We start from the raw sequence: 19,866 nt of genomic DNA, 5'->3' as shown, positions 1-19,866 counted from the left end.
TAGAAGACCGGGCTACACACACAATAATGGGGTTCTGCTCACTGCTGCTTCTGACCCTCTGCTTACTCTGCAGGATATCCGGACACCTCTACCATTATCCACTGGGGGCAACACCACACCATACGCCAAGCCCTCACACTTCAGGGTAAACATCAATAAAAGAGAAATAAAAGGCTATACTAACAGCCTCCCTCCTCCTCCTCCTCCTCCGGCAGGCAGGCAGCATGGCGGCGGTGGAGACGCGGGTCTGCGAGACGGACGGCTGCAGCAGCAAGGCCAAGCTCCAGTGTCCCACCTGCATCAAGCTGGGCATCCAGGGCTCGTACTTCTGCTCGCAGGAATGCTTTAAAGGAAGTTGGGCTACTCACAAGTTACTACATAAGAAAGCAAAAGACAAAAAGGCAAAACGGGAAGTGTGTTCCTGGACCGTAGAAGGAGATGTGAACACTGATCCATGGGCAGGCTACCGGTACACTGGTAAACTCAGACCACATTACCCACTGATGCCAACGAGGCCAGTGCCCAGTTACATTCAGAGGCCAGACTACGCTGACCATCCCTTAGGAATGTCTGAATCTGAACAAGCTCTCAAAGGTACTTTTCAAATCAAATTACTCTCAGCTGAAGATATAGAAGGGATGCGACTTGTTTGTAGGCTTGCTAGAGAAGTCGTGGATATTGCTGCTGGGATGATTAAAGCAGGTGTAACTACTGAAGAAATTGATCACGCTGTACACTTAGCATGCATTGCAAGAAATTGCTATCCTTCTCCCCTGAATTACTATAATTTCCCAAAGTCTTGTTGTACCTCAGTGAATGAAGTCATCTGCCATGGGATTCCAGACAGACGGCCTTTGCAAGAAGGTGATATTGTTAATGTGGACATCACTCTTTACCGAAATGGTTATCACGGGGATCTAAATGAGACCTTTTTTGTTGGAGATGTGGATGAAGGAACACGGAAGCTTGTCCAGACTACATATGAATGCCTGATGCAAGCCATTGATGCAGTGAAGCCTGGTGTTCAATACAGAGAGCTGGGAAATATCATTCAGAAACATGCCCAAGCAAATGGATTTTCAGTTGTTCGAAGCTATTGTGGGCATGGAATCCACAAACTTTTCCATACAGCCCCCAATGTGCCACATTATGCCAAAAATAAGGCAGTTGGTGTGATGAAGTCTGGCCACGTGTCTACAATTGAGCCAATGATTTGTGAAGGTGGATGGCAGGATGAAACCTGGCCAGATGGCTGGACTGCAGTGACGAGGGATGGGAAGCGATCCGCCCAGTTTGAGCACACTCTGCTGGTCACGGACACTGGCTGTGAAATTCTTACCCGGAGACTTGATAGCTCTCGGCCTCATTTCATGTCCCAGTTTTAATCCTCCCAAGATGCCTAATGTCTGAACACCATCTTGTACTGTGTTTTTTATTGAAAGTACAGAAATGAAGAGCCTTTTAGAAATCCCTCGGTTTGTTTTGACTGTGGCTGAGGAGGGACTGCAGCATTTGGTGTGTGTCCTCAGAGCTTTTTGGGGGTCTGAAAGAGCTGAGAAGAATAAAGGAAACATTGCTTACTTCCTTCGGTCCCTAGCCTCACCCCTCAGTTCTCTGTACTCTGTCTTTGACCCTGATGTGCTTCCCATTGCTTTATCACTGCCACAGACAAGCTGCTTTCCAGGAGAGTGTTGGAGATGAGAAATCGTGAAACTAGCAACACATTGCTCCAGATTTTTAATTATATATTGGTATATATGGAAATATATATGCATACATTTTAAATTCCATATACGAAATTATTGAACACTGACCTTTGGTCTGGGTTGATTCTACCTTGACAGGATATCTGCTGTCATAAGTGGATCCATAATTTGTTAGTGGTTAATTCCTGGGTGGGAATTGGACTCCGCTCACCCTCATGCTAATTATTTACTGTTGTATGCGTGTAGGAAAGACTTCCTGCAGTGTGGACTCAGTGAGTGCATGGGAAGGCTCACTTGGGAGGTTGTCAGAGTGTAAGGTCTGGTGTGGGGAAATAGCTGCGCTGCAGCGTCATTTCACAGTACACCGCTGTCTCAGACCCATCTGGCCAGTGAGAGGTCACAAATCCCTTTTCTTCAGAACTCTTTTTTGCTGAGGTTTCCCTCCAAAGTACTCAGAGAAGAGTGACAGTTGTCCCGTGGCAGGCAGATGATGGGGGAAGAATTCCAATGTCTCCAGGTGTCCGCAGAGTCGTGGTGACTGAGAGTTTAGCATTTAGTAACTGGCAGCAGTGAGAAAGGACTCTAAGTGCCCATGGGCATGCATGCTGCTGTCCTGTGTCGCAATGTACCTCACTCTAGATGGAGACATACCAGATCATAAAGCTGTCATGAGAGTATCCTTGATTCCTGGCTATCTCATGACTTTATTGTAATATAATTTGATACCAGTGACACATACTTTAAGACATCATCTTTTCCAGAGTGCCTCAGACCTGATTGCTTTAAGAGAATGATAATGTTTTCATGACTTTAATGATTTAGTAAAGTGATTGAATCTGGTGTAGACTTCTGGGTGTGTGTGTGTGTGTGTGTTTAAAGTTTTTAATCAAACTGTAATATTTGTGAATGGAATGCTTTGTAATATGAATGTTAATATAATATGTAAAGGGAGATTAAAAGTTTGAATGATTATCCAAAAAAAAAAAAAAGGCTATACTAACAAAACCAAAACTGAAATGGCTGTACTCAGCACTGTCAGCCTTAAACACACATGCACATATATACTATATGCCAATAAAAGTTCCCAGCTGATGGGGTATAGCAGGTATAATCAGTGTTCACGTCTCACTTTGAGCGTGCAAGGATCACCATGGGAGAGCAATTACCTCTTTTCCTTGAGCTTAAACTGCCCTGACTTTATGCTGCTGTCCAGCCCAGAATGACAGCTGCTAGGGGTCATGGGGCAGACTTGTTCTGATGCTTACACAAGGAGAGCTACCGATGATCAACCTGCCTCAGACCTCTAGCTAGGACACTAGCTTCACACCACCAGCTTGGGGACACAGCTGTGAACAAGGCCTGCCAAGTCCCCTCCTCTGTCTTCATTCCTAAGCTTAGTGGCCCTCTCCACTGCAGAAAGTGCAAGGTACGCCTGAAGCCCTTTCTCGGGCTGCATCTTCTAAGGTACATGGTGCTGATGCCACCTGGGGTCTGCATGGGTGAGACGGACTTTGAATGGAAAAGACCACAGCGCAGCAAACAGAGCAAGAGAGCGTTCATCTCTGGGTGTCTCCTGGGCCTGGACCTTAGACATCCGGCATAGATGCTGCTACAGAAAGTAGGCCACCCAGCCACAAGGTGGCGCTCCAAGGGATTTGCGTGCATTCTGTAACTTCCCACCACCTGTGTCCATTGGCCATGCTGACTGTGTTGGCTGAATTATTTTTAAAGAGAGCTAACTGGGAAGTTCCCTGGATTTCAATTAGATCACCCCTCCAGGAAGTCAGTTTCTCTCCCTGTTGGAAGCAGCATCCTCACATTGGCCACCTCATTTCTCCCCTCGATGAATTCAGGGCCTCCTGGCAGTATCTCCGAACACTCTCTCCCAACCATTTCGCTCTGAGAAACTAATGAAATGAGTTCACGCCCTAGCTTAATTGCATCCAACCTCTGTTTGAGTATCTGGCTGGCTGGCTGCTTTAGCTATATCTCCGCGTCCATAATATCCCCCTGCCTCATGAGCCCATCATTATCCTTGGGGCTTCCCAGCCATCTCCCTTCCAGGGCACATGGTAACTCAAGGCCTTAAGACTCTGCTCCTCCTTCCTTTTGGCCCTGTTATTCCCTCATCTCTCAGGTCAAAGGACTTCTAGCAGAGGATCCCAGGCTAGGTCTCTTCTGCACTCTCAGGCAGCTGCCCTGCCCCGCACTCGCTCCTACTAGAATTTGATGGAGGTAATTATCTGCCCAGTCCCTCATCATCTCTGTGACAAGAGTGGCTGTCTTAGTCCCCAGTGGTACGGCATGCTCAATACCCAGCTACCCAGCTAGTGAGTATGTGACAGAATCAGGAACTTGAAAGTCTCCCCAAGGGTTACAGAAACTCCCGACACTTGATTAAATCCATGATTTGATGAAAACCATGTACCATGTACTTCCTAACAAGTGCATTGGCATATTGGTACAAGTGTGGTGTGTGCATACGCATAGGATGCAAAATTAGAATGATCATCTGCATACTATCCCACGGCATGTTTATGCCTACAGAGCTTTGCCATGTATGATGGCAAATTTCTATAGAACTCTCCTCATGGCAGAAGAATGAATACCAAGTCCTATACGCCTTACAAGGGCTAGCATAATCCCCACAACACCACGCTTTCCAATGAGAAAGCAGAGCCGACAGCGCTTCATATGAGCCTAAAGACACTTCGCTAGCAGGGGACACTGCTCAGAGATGAGTCCAGGTGACCTTGCTCACTGGCCACCATTGTCACCTGCCAAAGAAGTGGGGGCAGATTTCAGATTCTTGTCTTCTGAAGGTATTGGGTTTTTTTTTTCACTAATTTATATAGTCAATTCCCTCCTGGCAGACTTCCAGACTACTGTAAATTAACAACTTTTTGTACACTTTCTAGGTGTCTCCCGAAGCAAATCTCTTGGAGTGGGATTATCACTTTTAAAGTTCCGATTAATAGTCGATGGAACTGGAGGGTTTACTAGAAGCCACCTCCGCATGACAAAGTGAATGAGACAAAATAGAAACTCTTCAGAAGCAGAATATTGGATGAGCATCTGACGTTGCAAAGGGGCAACCTAGCAAAACGGAGAAAGCGGCATATAGCTCCAGGCACCCTGGTGGGAGGCAGGGACCCCAGAAGCCTCACCCAAAGTATAAACAGGATGGCCTTGGTGAAGGCATGAGCAGTCCTACCCACAGGACAAGCCAACGGAGTCCTTATAAGCCTGGAATTAGTTGGTTTGGAGAGACAGTGACTCCTCTGGCAGGTCTTACAGATCTGTGACTGGGCATCATCTTGAGCGGGAACCTGTTTTTTAAGACTGGGCTGCCATCCCAGCCTGGCAGCTAAAAACAATCACAGCAGAAACAGCTGCATGCGGCAGCTGTGCAGAAGGAGAGGGTGTGGCGCATTGGAGACCTTCAGGCGGTGGGAAGACAGTCCAGGCAGTGGAGATCGGTATGTGGTGCCCCGTCCACAGTGGCTAGCTGCTGAGTCTGTGCCCTGAACCTATGCAGCGTCTGACAATGCAGCATCTGGGATCAGTCAATGGCCCAGTTTCTCAAGTCAGCTATTTGTCATGAGGTTCACAGCCAGTCAGATTGGGAACCCAGAAGCTCCAGTAGAACCAGAGCACTCAGATTCCACACCCTTGTGTTTTCCAAAGAGTATTCAATTTCACCAGGCTTTGAAAGCACCAATACTGGTTACCCTGTGCAGCTCTCAATGCTCTGTTTCCCCCAGTCTGCAACACGGGTAGAGACGTCCTCGGCTAGAGGATGTTAGCAAGGAGCTAACACACTGGGAGCATCAGGAACACAAGAGGACCTACGAAATCCACAGACCACAAAGCCAAGTGAGGTCAACAGGACTGCTGGTTGACCAATGAAGAAATTCTCCTAACAGGAAGACAGTCTACCCGACACCGAATACCTGACTCATCCAGGATCAGCAACATCCTAAATCTTAGGAAAGGCAAGAGACTCTGACCACCACCTAGTCTGCATGACTTCAATTTTCGATGACCGAGGAAGGGGCTGCCACAAAACTTCCTCTTTGTTACTTGTGTTTCCCCCTTTTATCTTTTAATATATTTTAGTAGTATTTTGATAATGGTTTTCGAAAGCTTGGTGGTTTTACTTTTCATGCCACTTCTTACATTTACCTAACTGTGCTTGTGCGTTTTTTGTGCATGTTGTTGTTAGCAAAAAAAAAAAAAAAAAAAAAAAAAAAAAAAAAAAGCAGAATTCAATGTCTACTGTGGTTTGAACATGCAATGTCCCCCCAGAAACCGGTGAGTTTGAACGCATGGTCTCCCTGGATGGTGTTGCCAAAGCTGTGAGCCCCTAAGGAAGTGGAGTCACACTGAAGGAAGAAGCTCACTGGGGTGAGCCTTAAGGATTTACACTCAGGCCCCACTCCCTCTTCTCTCTCTGTTTCCTCGCTGCTGGTGCGATGTGATTGGCTGAGCTCACACTTCTTCCTTTCCTGCTTTGATGGACACTATACCTCTGGATCTGTAAACCAAAATGAGTTGCTTTGCTCAGAGTATTAGATCACAGTCACAGAATAAAAACTAAGTTCTAGCCCTCTCTCCACCCTGATAGGGGTTTGGGGGGGGCATACAAATATGAATCTATTTAATGGAAAGTCCTAGATTAATGGTGTTTTGAAAGGCGTGTTTCATAAATAAAACACGAACATATCTCCTGCTGTATACAGTAGGCCTCCCTCTGTCTGGGAGGTCAGCTCTCAGCCACAGATAGGGGGAGTGTTCTGTTGGAAGCACTCACTGGCCACACCTGTGTTTTTAGACTGCCGATTCCTCTTCATTGCTGTAAGACCTCAACACTCCCTTGTGAACCTGGGGAATCTCCCCTAACACCCAAGGGCGTGTGCTGCAGTGGTAGGGTTGCTTTCCTCAGCAGGATGGAGCAGGATTTTCAACCAAGTATGAAAATGAAGTTCTCAAGAATAAAAATGGTGTTCTTACAGAAAGAGAAATGTGGTCCCAAGAGTCCACTCCATTAGAAAATGGTCATACGTCAGGCCCAGACACTGTGACTGGCTTCCTGACAAATGGGTCGGGTTCATACACCTGGTTCCACCTGGCATTCTGAAAACAGCTCTAGTTTGCTTCAGTATGAGGAGAAACCCTAGGTGGGCTGCTTTGGAGAACTGAGGGGTTTTATTCAGCTTTTAACTGACATAATAGTTGCGTTCATAGAGCACAGCCCCATGCTTCGATCATGTGCCCTGTGCACAGTGCAAAGATCAAATTACAGTATTAAAATAGCTACCATCTTAAACATGTATCAGTTTTGTGATTGGAGAGGGTGAAAAACCCTTTCCTAAACATTTTGAAAAAAGCAGTATCTTAGCATTAACTCCCATTGCCTAACTGTGCAGCAGGACCACAGAACTAATCCCTCCTACCTAACCATAGCTTTTTTTTTTAACCCATTAAACAACTTCTCCTAGAAGCCCCCTTGCCTTGCCCCCACCCCAGCTTCTGATCACTGCTGTACCATTCTCTTTTATTAAATCAACTTCTTTAGCTGTACTCTAAACATGTGGAATCTGTCTTTCTGGCTTCTGTTTATTACTCTCAATACCATGTGTTCCTCAGGTGTAAACGACAGGCTTCCACTGCACATAGTATTCTACTGTGTATATAGCACCGTGCTTTTTTAACCACCCATCCACAATTGATTCCACATCCTGGCCACAGATTGTGCTGTAGTGAACATGGGAGAGCAGGTTCGCCTTCAGCATGATAACGTCATTTCCTCAGGGCATACACCCAGGAGTGGGGTTGCTGGAGCATGTGTCTGTGTCTCACGGGGACATCCATGCTCTCCTGCTAAATCCCAATGCTCTCCTTTAGGTTTCCTCTTGAAAAGTGGTCGCCCGTGGCTTCTATCCTCTGCTATGAGGTGAGCCGCAATGGGATCTGCTGGTTAATGTATGTTTTATGTTACCTCTCACTCACCTACTCATTTGGAGTCTTTGTCTTTTTAGGGTAGATTTGAAGTTCTCTGACAGTCTACCACTAGGTCAGGGTCTGATGAATCAGGGGACAGATGCGTGGAAAGACAGTGTGGATGGCCAAAGGGAAGCAGGTTTCCTCCCAGTGGGATGCACTTGAAGGAGAAAAGCGAATTCACAGCTTTGGAGGACAGAGGCCTTGGAACTCAGTGTCCACAATAAGGAGATTGGTATATGGATGTCATACCATCTCCTGCCCCTTGTTACTTCATGGATGGCCTTGGTATTTTAGCCTCTCAGGTAAACGATCACAAACTGTCTCCAGGCCCAGAGTATTTCCCAGATAATGGCAATTTGGTGTTGGTTCAGCTCTCCTCAAAGCTCGGCAGAGTAGGGAAAAGGTGTTCTGGAAGGTGTGGGGTGTAGGAAGGTTCACTGACAAAATTCAAAAGGTAATTCATTTTGAACAGGCACTGGAGCGTTATAAAAAGTGGGGGAGTCACCTAGTCTTCAGCTGGGGTTCCTAGAAGTCCACCTTAACACAAATATTTGAGTACTGAGATTTTGCCTGGAATTGTGATCCAAGAAGTAGCAGGCTTGGAGGGGACAGCGGGACAGCGACCTGGGAGAGGATAAAATAACAGTGTCACTCACTAGTCAAGTCATGTATGGAACACAGTGCTTAATCCCAAGGGGAGCTATGGTGTCCCACAGAGAACATGCCTAGAGCCAAAGTGTCCCATACCTAGGAGACATAGGAACATGGGCCTCACCTACCCTTCTGTTGTCAGTCACCAGCAGAAGACTTCTCTAAGGAGATAAGTGAGACCAGATCAAGTGTTCCCTGGTAGCACAAACAGGCCTTAGGTAAGAGTATGCAGACCCCAGCACTAGCTATCGGGCTGGAAGACACAAAGCCAGACACTGTCTGACTTTTCCCCAATGTCTTCAATGTTCAGGGGTAGCTGGTGAGGCCATGGCCACCTCCACCCATCAAAAATCCAAACCATCCCCAAGAAGCCAAGTAAGAGATTAATAGATTTCATAATAATTTAATGCACCACTGAAATAGAGGGAAGGGACCAAAAGAGGCTTCTGGTGACAACAGCCTCCTGACCTCCCCTTGGAACAGAACAGAAAGCCCACCTCATCAGACCTGTTTCCTGCCATGAGGCTGCGTGATATTCCTGACTCAATGACATCATCGCTTACAAACAAAATGGTTCTGGAGATCTACAAAAGCACACACTGGGATGAACGTGTGCATCGCTCATTTCTCTAAGGGCTTGATGCCAGTCATCCTGGCATGACTTAACCTTTGAGACTGCAGAAGTTTTCTTTTGGGGGTTGAACTGTGTCTTCCGAGAATTCAGGTATGTGGCTCTACCTTTGGCACCTCAGAATATGACTGTACTTGGAGATAAATGTCCTCCTAAGAGAATGGCACCGAGCAAAGAACCTGTTGGGACATACAGAGCCTATGGGGACATACATTGTCTATCAGCCAAGGCGTCTTAGTTTGGGTTTAATCTCTTATGAATGAAAACATTTAATTGGGGCTGGCTTACAGATTCAGAAGCTTATTCTGTTTTCATCATGGTAGGAAGCAAGGCAGCATGCAGGCAGACATGGTGCTGGAGAAGGAGCCTAGAATTCTACATCCAGATAGGCAAGCAGCAAGAAGAGAGAGTGGGCCACTGGGCCTGGATTGAGTTTCTGAAACATCAAAGCCCACCCCCAGTGACACACTTCCTCCAACAAGGTCACACCTCTTAATACTCCCCCTCTCTATGGGTCTCTCTCTGAGGGTCATTTTTATTCAAACCACCACACAGAGGAAGAGGCCTCAAGGGAAAACAGCCCAGTTAACGCTTTGGTCATGAATTTCCAATCTCCAGAGTTAGCAGGGGGAGATCCCACCAGCCAAGTCACCCAGTCTGTGATGCTTGCACCCAAGCAGCCTGGCACCCCGGTAGGAAAGCTTTGATGAGCTGATCCTCCCTTTAAAAGCTACATACATACTTCCCCTGTGAAATCCAAGTTTTCAGGTTGTGCTATCAAACACCTTACTGCAAAAATTAAGGCAGAAATCACAGTAAATGATTATATATTCTAAGCACTAGCAAATAATTTCATTTATAATAAATTTTGTTCATTGTTTAATGAGCCAAATGTGCAATTAGCAAATGATGATTAATCTTGTTACCATTCTGGTAACAAAGTACCTGAGATAAGGCACCTACAAAGAGGAAAGTTTGACTGTGGTTCACAGTCTTACAGGCTTTGTACCAAGGCTAACTGGTCTTGCTGCTTTGGGCCCTGTGTTGAGGCAGTACCTATCTAGAAGAGATCTTGAAGGGGACATCAGTGAGCTTCAGGCTTGACGCTAAGGCCAATAAAACTGTAAGAACTGTTCCTCACTCCCTTTCTCCTCCAGAAAAGAAAACTCTGGGGTCTTCAAGCCCCTTCTCCCATAATATACATAGGAAAATGGTTACAGAGGTACAAAGGACCAGCTGTGGTAGCCAAAGAGATGTTCCACAGTGATTTTACTCTTTGAATGACCTGCTGCAGTGACCGGGCTCCGCAAGCCAGTTCTACCTGCCTACCATCAGAGGCGGCACATCTGCAGGGAGCCATGCATCCTGAGGTCACAGTGAGCAAGATCCCTCTAGATCCCACCAACCAGCCAGTACATCTCTGCCCAAATCTGTGTCCAGTCATTGAGCAATTATACTATGGAGGATGACAACTCTTTTGGGTAGTGGCTTCCTTTCTAGAGAGTCAGCCATTTAATATGGTGGGGACAGCCTTCCTGGAGAAGTCAGAGACTGACCTGAGTGAGGATGGCAGAGCCCAATGCCATTACCTGAGATGGGTCACATAACTCAGAGCTTTGCCTGGCTGGTTTAGGTTACACTTCCGCTTCTATCTCTACCCAACTCAAGTTCCTGCCCCTGAAGTTCTGTCTTTAGCATCTCCTTAGGGAGAACCCAACTTACTTCCTACAGAAGTACACCAAAGTAGACCCATGCTGAGGTCATGGACTGGTAGATACATGGGGGGAAAAAAGCTAATTCTCACCACTCGAGAATTACAGTCTCATCCTTTTAAAAAGCTAGTCACCAAGCATAGACCAAGCAACACCAATCAAGGAATGTCTTCGTAGCAGGCACTGTGCTTACAAAGGTACAGAGACATCGCCCTTCCCCATCTAAGTCCAGAATCTGTGCTTTGCTGCCATGAAATTCAGATTCCTATTTCTCTGAGATAATCATGAGTTTTGTCATTCCGATATCATGCCCCCGCGTGGTCACTCAGTGAGAAGAAGCATGAAAGAAATGAAGAAAGAAATAAAGAAAAACCATGGATTAGGGGCTTCAGGAAAACCAATTATAATTTCAAACATCTCTCTAGGAACCCACAGAAACCTGCAGCGACACAGAGACAAAGGGGAGTTAGGGTTGTCGGAAAGAACTTCTCAGATTGCTGGAAAATGCCCTGAAGGGTTCTAGACAAAAGTCAGGAGAAAGGTGGCGCTTCATTGTCATGGTAACGCATCTGGCATCTCTGGCCGAGGCCAACTGGTCCTCAGGAAAGCGCTGAAGATGAGGTGCACCTGCAAGCCCAGCCTCACCAGCTCAATGCCTTTAAGCCGCAGACAAGAAACTACCGAGAAATCCGATTTGGGAAGGCACCAGCCGTGTGGAATTAGTTTGAGAGGCTGTCATTTCTTGCATATTCATCCCATTTTCCTCCAAGTTCAGGAACAATAGAATTCCCCAAAGCCTCTTCGCTTTAGATATTCCACTGAAGTCATTCAACGGCAAATTAAAGTTCAAAAGCCTTCATTCTTCACAAGCTCAAACACTGGGCGGCTTCCAACGTCATCACATCCCTTCTTCACCTGGCACTGTTGGCGCAAGGAGGGGAGGCGCCCAAGCACTAACTCTTAAAGACAGGCTTTGTGCATTTCCATCTGACATGCCAATGTGTAAAATCATCGCTTTTAATAACTGATAGTTAAGGCCAATTATAAATCTGCTATCAAAACCACTAATTCCACTTGGGAGCACACAAAAAAAATTAGATTTTATTTGAAAGACAAAGTGCACACACCTCTCCTTCGATTTGCATCCATTTAAACAGTTCTGCTAGCTAACCCATCTCTGCTTCTACTTGAGTTGAGAGCCGATGAAGGCTTCCGGTTGAATGTTTCCCAGGTTCACATTCTAATGTGTCCTCTTCCATCACAGGAAGAAAGAAGAAGGAGCTTTGACAGCAAAATGGCCTCCGTGGCGACCCGAGCAAAAATAATAATGGCTGTGCACATGGTTCATTATTTACTTTCCTGTGGAGATAATTAGTAGATTATATTTATTGGCTTTAATCATGTCACCAGCATTTTACTCAGGGTTTTTACTGTATTACTTTATTAGACACACACAGCATCTCAATGACATAGATTTGGTATCTTATGCAATAAAGAAGCAAGGACTCAGAGCAGATAGAAACAGAACTCAGAAGTCATAATCCTGACTCCAGAGGCCACTATAGCCTGCAGAGTTGATAAGGGGACTTTTCCTTCCTCTTCTTTGCCCTCTAACTTTGTGGTCCCCTCTGACGCTGGATTTGGGGACACTTTTGACCAGCGCAGCAGCAGCGAACTTGTTTCCAAGAAGCTAAGCAGTACTTTGTGTTTCTGCTTCCTCACTGGTCTCTGTAGCAGCAGTGGGATGCAAAGCTACATGAGCCCGGAGATGAGCCTGTGGACAGGGATGCCAGGATATAAGACACAGAGTAGAAGGACGTTCTTTCTGACGAGACCAACCTACAACAGCCAACCTGCCAGATGACCACAGACACAGAAGTCAGCCCAGATGAGCCCAGTCAAGCCTGGTCCAGAGCATGCAGACTCACTTGCTGTCCTGAGGACCCTTGAGGCGGAAGAAACATTTGCTTCACCAAGATTTGGGCATGTGTGCTGCTGCCCTGTGTCTTAACCGCAAAGAGCCCCAAAGTTAAAAAGATTATACTGGATTATCCACATAAACCCTAATTGGAAGGGTCCTTTCAAAGGAGGGGACGGGGATATTCAAGACAAGGGAAGAAGGCTCTGTGTGTTCCAAGTGAAGTGAGATGCTGACATGCTATTGTTTTTGAGGGAAGAAGGAAAGACTGAAAGGGACCAGGAACCCACGCAGCTCCAGATATTGAAAAAGGTGAGAAGCAAGGCTTCTCCCTGGAGCACCACGCGCACCAGGGAGGACAGTGCACCACCAAACAGGCCCCTTTTGGCTCTGTGAGGGTAATTCCTGACTTCGGAACCCCAGAACTACACATGAAAATTCAACTGTGGTTTTTTTTTAAGGCACCAAGTTAGAGCAAGCACAGGAAATAATACATACGACCAATTTTGGGAAAATGGAAACAGCGCTTTAATTAGTGTTAAATTGCATTTTACAAACCAGGCTTCAAACAGGAATTTATAGCCCTTTCCTGCCTATAAAGAAAAAAGCAGATGAAGGCCTGGCCCTGCATGTAAAGATGAACACGGGGAGCATGGATGGCAGAGTCCCACAGGAAAGTGCATCCTAGACCTTCCAGAAGATGGGAGTACTTCCCCTCCCCACAAGGGCAGTGGCCTTGGCAGAGTTTCAGCCCAATGAGCAGAAAGAACCTCTGCCTTTCAGATGGACCCGTCAAGTATTTTAGTTCCTTCCCTCTCCAAGAAGGGGAATAGACTGCTTAATCGTGTTTGCTAACTTGACTGGATTTGGAAACACCAAGAAAACACACCTTGGCATGCTTCCAGAGAGATTTAACTAGGGAGGAAAGATCCCTCATGGATGAGAGTGGTGCTGAGGATGGGGGTCTCATACTGAAAGGAAAGGGGAAAAGAAGAACGTGAACTAAGCACCGGCATTGGTGTCTCTCTGCTTCCCTGACACGGATGCAGTCAGGATGACCGACCAGCCTCACCAGGTTCCTCCCTCGCGCCTTTCTTTCCGTGTGGACTTTATCCCCACAAATCACAGACCAAAATAAACCTCTCCTTCCTCAAGCTGCTTTTGAAAGATATTTTGTCACAGCAAAGAGAAAAGTAATCCACGGGCAACCTTTTAAAAAGCCCCTGGCTCGCTTAAGATAACAATCCTGGAGCATTTAGTCCCGCGCTGCCAGTCACAACTTTCTGCACCAATGTCTTCCACTCCAAAATGACAGCCCAGACACAAGTGGCTTTCACACATATGAAATGTGACTGATGTACTTGACAAAAGGACCCTTGGCTTTGTTCCATTTAAATTAATGTATTTGGATGATTCCCATGTTCATCAGCACCAACTCAGTGAGGTCCACAGGACTGGAGAGCTGCCTGGGCATGGAATGATATATTCCTGCTATGAGTACTGCAATCTATAAACCTGCCACCTACTTCCCCTGTATTTTAAGAGAAATTAGGAAATAGAAATCGGTAATGGAAAATGGATTTATTTGCAGTTTGGCCAAACTAGGGTGGTTCTAATTTCCTACCTCCTGTGCCTGTGGCCATATAAAAATTCATAGAAAACCATAAGCAAAGGGCTAGAGGAGATGTAAATTTAAGTGGGAGACAGGTTAACCAGTCCTTTCCATGTCGGAGGGGATCTGGACCCTAGGGTGTCTCTCTTCCTGTAACAGAAATAGTTTTCATTTAGGTTCAGGCTAAGGGAAATGAAATGGGAAAGAACCTACATTTTGAAAGAGAAAAGAATCAGGTATGTGAGGTGTGAGATTCCCCTCCATTCCAGGCCTGGTGGACTCTGTTGTCCCTGACTCCTTACCTGTGGATGATATAGGTGGAAGTCTTTCATATCCTTCCTTTGGGAGTCAGTTTTAAATGCTACACACTGTGTTTCTGGTAAACACACTAATTTTGCAAATGAACAGAGGCAGTAGTCTGGTAGCCAGCCAAGGGAGGGGCACAAGTGCTCCTTTTTATGGAATAGGCCCTCCTGCCAGGGCTCCCCACTTAGAAACTTGGTTATATTCTCAGCAAGTGAGAGACCAGGAGTCAATGGTCCCCCCAAGGAAAAGCTCTGCTCATAGATCCATCCCAAAGTTGGGTTCCTTACCTACAGAGAAACACTCTTCTCTCGCCTAAAGCTGTAAGGGTTAGAGACAATATCTATAATATGCAACCAAACACACATCACATGGGTATGGGCACTGTCGTGAGCCAGGCCTGCTCTTCCTCACACACCCACAGGCTATCCCACTGTGGGATAGCACTGCACTGTCCTGTAGGGTCACCAGTAGCACCACCATGACTAGCGACTCAGAACACCCTGAAATATGGGACCCAGCAGCCTGTGTAATTGTCTCTGTTCTGATTGGCCTCCCCCACTGAGGGGGAGAGGACCATGTCATAGCAGATGGATCTGGATCCTGAAGGCTAGAATGCAGAGCAGCCGCCACTGTACAGGAATGACGCTGCTCAAGGGCACTAGCTTAACCCATGAGAGAGAGCAAGCCTAGCATGAGGCAGATCTGCCAGCATTGTTCTCTCCCTCCTTGCCCACTGGCATCGAAGCTTCAGGCTGAGCTCTCCCTGTACCTGCTTCCTCTGAGTCAAAGTCAGGCCTGTGAAGCTCTTCTACGTTGCCCATGTGGGCTAAAAGTTAGGGTCTGGCTGCAGCCTCTTTCCTCATCCACCTTGCTCCAAATAACTTCTTCTTGACTCTGCCCTGGGAAGAAAAGCACTGATCTCTTCTCCTTGTCCCAGCCCTCCCAGGGCATATGCAATATATCCATCTTCGGTATGGCTGTATCAGAGCTACCCACCAACATCAGATCTTCCCAAACTGGAGCCAGCACACCTGTTGCTTGACTCCCTTGCAGCTGTCTGCTGCATGGCCATGGGAGCCATTGACAGGCAAATTCTGGCTATATTTCTCTAAGGGAAAAACAGCAAGATGTGTGGGGATGCTTTTATACCCAATGACCTTGAAGGTCTTCCCCAGCCCCTCCTCTTTCATCTTTCCACAGCCCCTCTCAGGGGCCATGGTCACCATTATTCTTGTCCAGACTAGCAGAAAGCTGAAAGTTTATTGTCATCAACTGAGAAGGGCCCAGTTTTCAGGGCCAGCCCGAGGGGGGAAGTGACTGTACAGGGTCAACTTTAAAACCAACAAGGAGAGTAGAAAATAGCTCCTAGGAATTGGTCCATTGTGCATTCGTGCTAAATGCTAACACCGTGCTTCATCTTGATTGATTTTCACAAGAATACAAGGACAGTACTACTACTGCCTCCATTTCTCAGATGAGTACACTGAGGCACTGAGAGGCTATGGGACTAATCTAAAGTCTTAGTGTTGGCATTGATCAGAACCAGGCTCCACCCCAACTCTGTGAGTCCATGGAACCTAAACCCCATCCTGTATGACTCTGGAGTTCAAGCCATGACTTTCGTTCTACTGACCTTCAGGCTAGGGTCCACTAGCTTAGGCAAGGATGGAAATCAAGAATATAAGGGCCAGCACTCCTATCATGCAGTTCAGCCAGGACAGCTCAGCAGCCCCTGGACTTCAAAGAGCTTGGCCTTCAGAAGGTGTGGAACCAGCCACCCATTCAAGTACCCATTTCCTTCCCAGGTCTGTCTTGTCTATGTGTTGATTCTAGTACCTTTTACATTGACATACCCTGCCTAACCTCCAATGTCACCAAGATGTCCCCATGACCACACAGTTGGCCACATTCCTACATCTTAGCGGGCAGCCTCCAGGCACCGGCCTGGCAACAGTAGAGCTAAAACCAGGGGCGCACCAGAGGTACGCTGAGACCCACAAATCTGTGGATGAATACCTTGGGGAGGGGGCTGGGAATCGATAATAAAGTGTTCCCCAAACAGTAACCATGGCAACCCTGGGCACAAGAGGGGTTTTATGCCTTCTCTGAGTTTTATGAGGCACACACAGCTCTTTTATGGACTCGGGCATTAATTATGCTCATCAGAGGATGGAGTGCTCCAGCGTAGGGAAGGTTATTCAGCCGCAGGCTGGCGAAGCCCATATACATTACCCATAAAACTTCAAGGGAGTAATTAGAATGGATCCCCTCTTGGCTTGCTTTATTATTTGATAGTTGATGAGGTAAGATACTAAGGTCATAACAGGAGTCTGAGCAACAGAAAAGAACAGGAAGCAGAGGCCTGAACACAGCACCAAAGTGAAACAATGGTGTGTGAAACTCCACATAGACAGCATGGAAGAAGGAGCAATATTTTCCGCACAGACCAGGGCTAAGCGTCTGCCTTTCTGCATCACTTTCCTGGGTTCCATTTATCCAGAAACAAGGCACTCACTATCCGTCGCTGTTGGATGCTCCTAGCCTCTTGATATTCCTTCCCCTCCATGCTATATTTTCCCTATGTTCAAAATGAAACTGGTTAGCTGTGCCGGTCACTTCCTGTTGCTGTGATAAAATAGTCTGGCCAAAACAACTTAAGGGAGAAAGGGCTGACCCTGGATCACAGCCCAACGGTGTCTACCATGGGGATGGACTGTCAGGGTGGCAGAAGAACCCAAGGGTGTCCATCATGGGAATGGGTGGGGTGGAAGGCAGCAGAAGAACCCAAGGGTATCCATCATGGGAATGGGTGGGGTGCCAAGGCGGCAGAAGAGCCCAAGGGTATCCATCATGGGGACAGGCTATCAAGGCAACAGCTGGTCACTTTTTAGTCATGCTTGGAAAGCAGGGAGCAGTGACAACTTGTGCTCATCTCAGTTTCTCCATTTTACACAGATCAAGACCCCCCCACACCCAGGGAATGGCCCTGTCCACAGGTGAGTTGGGTCTCCCAACACCAATGAACCTCATCCAGGTACTCTCGTACAGGCATATTCAGAGCTATACAACACCTCACGGATGTACATGGAGGCTTGTCTCTTCAGGAATTCAGAGCCTATCAAATTGACGACACTTACCATCCCATGTGTGTGTTGTTTGAACTTTTGCACTCTGGTTTTGAAGACCCTTTCTAAGGTTTTCTATGAAAAAAGAGGTTTAACTCTGTGGTCTTGCTGGGGATAAAGTCAAACACACATGCGACAGGCTGTTAGGGTCACAGGAATTCAAAGGCATGGCTGCTCCTGCCTGCATGCTGGTCTGCTAATCTGCTCACCATCCCTGACATTTGGCAGGCTGTAGATCTACGGGACTTCTGCTCAGTTACTGCAGAGCAAAGGCTAACTGTTTTCTTTTTTCTTGCCTCGAACCCAGAAAAAATTAAGAGGATCAGTGCAGATGGTGGGACCAGACTGGATGTCAGAGGACTGTGTAGGTCACAGAGACATAGATGTCAGGGGCAGGGGTGCAGCGGGCTCTTGTGAAAGGAAGCAAAGTCCCATGTGCTCAGTGGTGAGCCTCCCAAGCATAAGCTCCAGTGCCCAGTGCAACTGGGGCAGTTCAGGAGGCCTTCCGCCAGCCAGATTCCAAAGCTATGCTGTTTTGCTGAACTGTCAACCTTGCTGGGGCTTTTCCATGATGCAGCTGCTTTTGAGTCATCCACAGACCTATAAATCACTATTTACCCTCCAGTTCTGTAAGAGGCATTATGGGCATTATGATTAATTTTCTTCCTGTGATGATTATAAAACACCTTGACTAAAAGAAACCTAAGGAAGGAAAGGGTTTATTTGACTTACACTTCCAAGTCAGTCTATCTGGAAGAAGGAAACATAAAGGACTCTCTCTCTCTCTCTCTCTCTCTCTCTCTCTCTCTCTCTCTCTCATGCCTAGCTAGCTTCCATATACTGTCCAGGACTACCTTCCCAGGGAATGGTATCACCGACAGTGGGCTGGGCTTTCCCACATAAACTAATATAGTCTCTTTACACACATGTCCACATCCCAACCTTGAGACTTTGTTCAGGTTATTCTAGGGTATTTCAAGTTGAGCGTTAATACTATGATGTCCTAATAAACTCATTTGTTCACTAGGCTAGACTTTCTGTGAATTACTACTTGGATCTGTCATTGGTGTCCTATCTAGATTCCTGTTCACACCTCAGGAAAAGTCACCTAACACATATGTAGAAGCCCTGTACCCAGTATGACCCTGTTTAAGGTGGAAACTTTAAGGAGGTGATTATGGTTAAAGAAGCCCATAGGTCAGAGTCTTGACTCAACAGTAGCTATCAGATAGCAGATCACTCTACTTTACCCCAGGAGCATTCATGCTTTTCAGGAGGGACAAGGGATAAGAGCTGCCTAACCTCTCATAGCCCCCTTGAGGCACTGATTCAGGGTGACACTGGGCACTCAGCACTCTTTGCTCATCTAAGAAAGGAACTTAGTGAGGCAGAAGTAAGATACAAATGTGCCTCCAAAACAGCAAAGACCTGCTCAGAACTCCATGCGAAGCATCATTATCAGAACCAGAGGAATCCAGAAGAAAGTGGGGCCCTCGTCCCACACTGGCCTAACTCTCCTTCCCCGTCTCATAGTGCATCTGACAGCCACCTTCAACCACAGCCAGCCCTTTGCCCTCCTCGCCCCCAGAAGAGCAGCTTTTATCTCTGCAAACTTTGGGACATGGAGTTTGTCATACCGTTCATGGTGTTACAACTCTACGTTGTTAAACTGTAGTTGAAGAAAAACCCAGTTGGTTATAAAAATAAGAGGAAATATAGAATATTAATAAGGTAATTAAAGGAAAATAACAAAAAATAACCCTCTACTCTGGCTTTAAGGATTAAACTCTTAATAGTTGGTAACACTAAGTCACACATCCACCCACTTCCAAAAACCACATGCAGTTCTCGCCCAGGGACTATCCCAAAATTTCCCCAGTCTCAGCACTGTGGACTTCTACTTAGCACGATGCCACCTGCTGTAGGATGGCAACCCTCATGTATTCCATGCTATGGCCTGGGATGCCCACTCTGCATACTCAGTAGGACACGGATGGGATCTACTTGAAACATACTCAAAGCCCTAGATACTAGGAGGAAATACGACGAGGCCAGTGTCAAGTCTCTGACAATGGTATGGTCAATGCCATAAAGCCATGGAGCCTCTAAAGTCCAAGGACACTGGAAATAGTTGACTCCATGGTTGCTGTTCAGGGGTGGTCCCACTTCTTTGATTTGTCCTGCCTTAGCAATTGCTAC

The 19,866-nt window shown here is 46.6% G+C and overlaps 1 protein-coding gene across 1 annotated transcript; it reads left to right on the top strand.

Moving 5' to 3' along the window:
• The first annotated feature begins 222 nt into the window (after positions 1-222).
• Positions 223-2,690, top strand: LOC101999600 (methionine aminopeptidase 1). Its single transcript, XM_005351431.2, has one exon. It carries the CDS (start codon positions 225-227, stop codon positions 1,383-1,385), a length of 1,161 nt encoding a protein of 386 aa, XP_005351488.1. The 5' UTR covers positions 223-224; the 3' UTR covers positions 1,386-2,690.
• Positions 2,691-19,866: the final 17,176 nt, after the last annotated feature.

This window comes from Microtus ochrogaster, chromosome 8 (genome assembly GCF_000317375.1).
Source record: "Microtus ochrogaster isolate Prairie Vole_2 chromosome 8, MicOch1.0, whole genome shotgun sequence".
Taxonomy (NCBI): domain Eukaryota; kingdom Metazoa; phylum Chordata; class Mammalia; order Rodentia; family Cricetidae; genus Microtus; species Microtus ochrogaster.
Note: the sequence above shows the minus strand (reverse complement) of the source record. Positions and strands in the feature narration are given on the sequence as shown.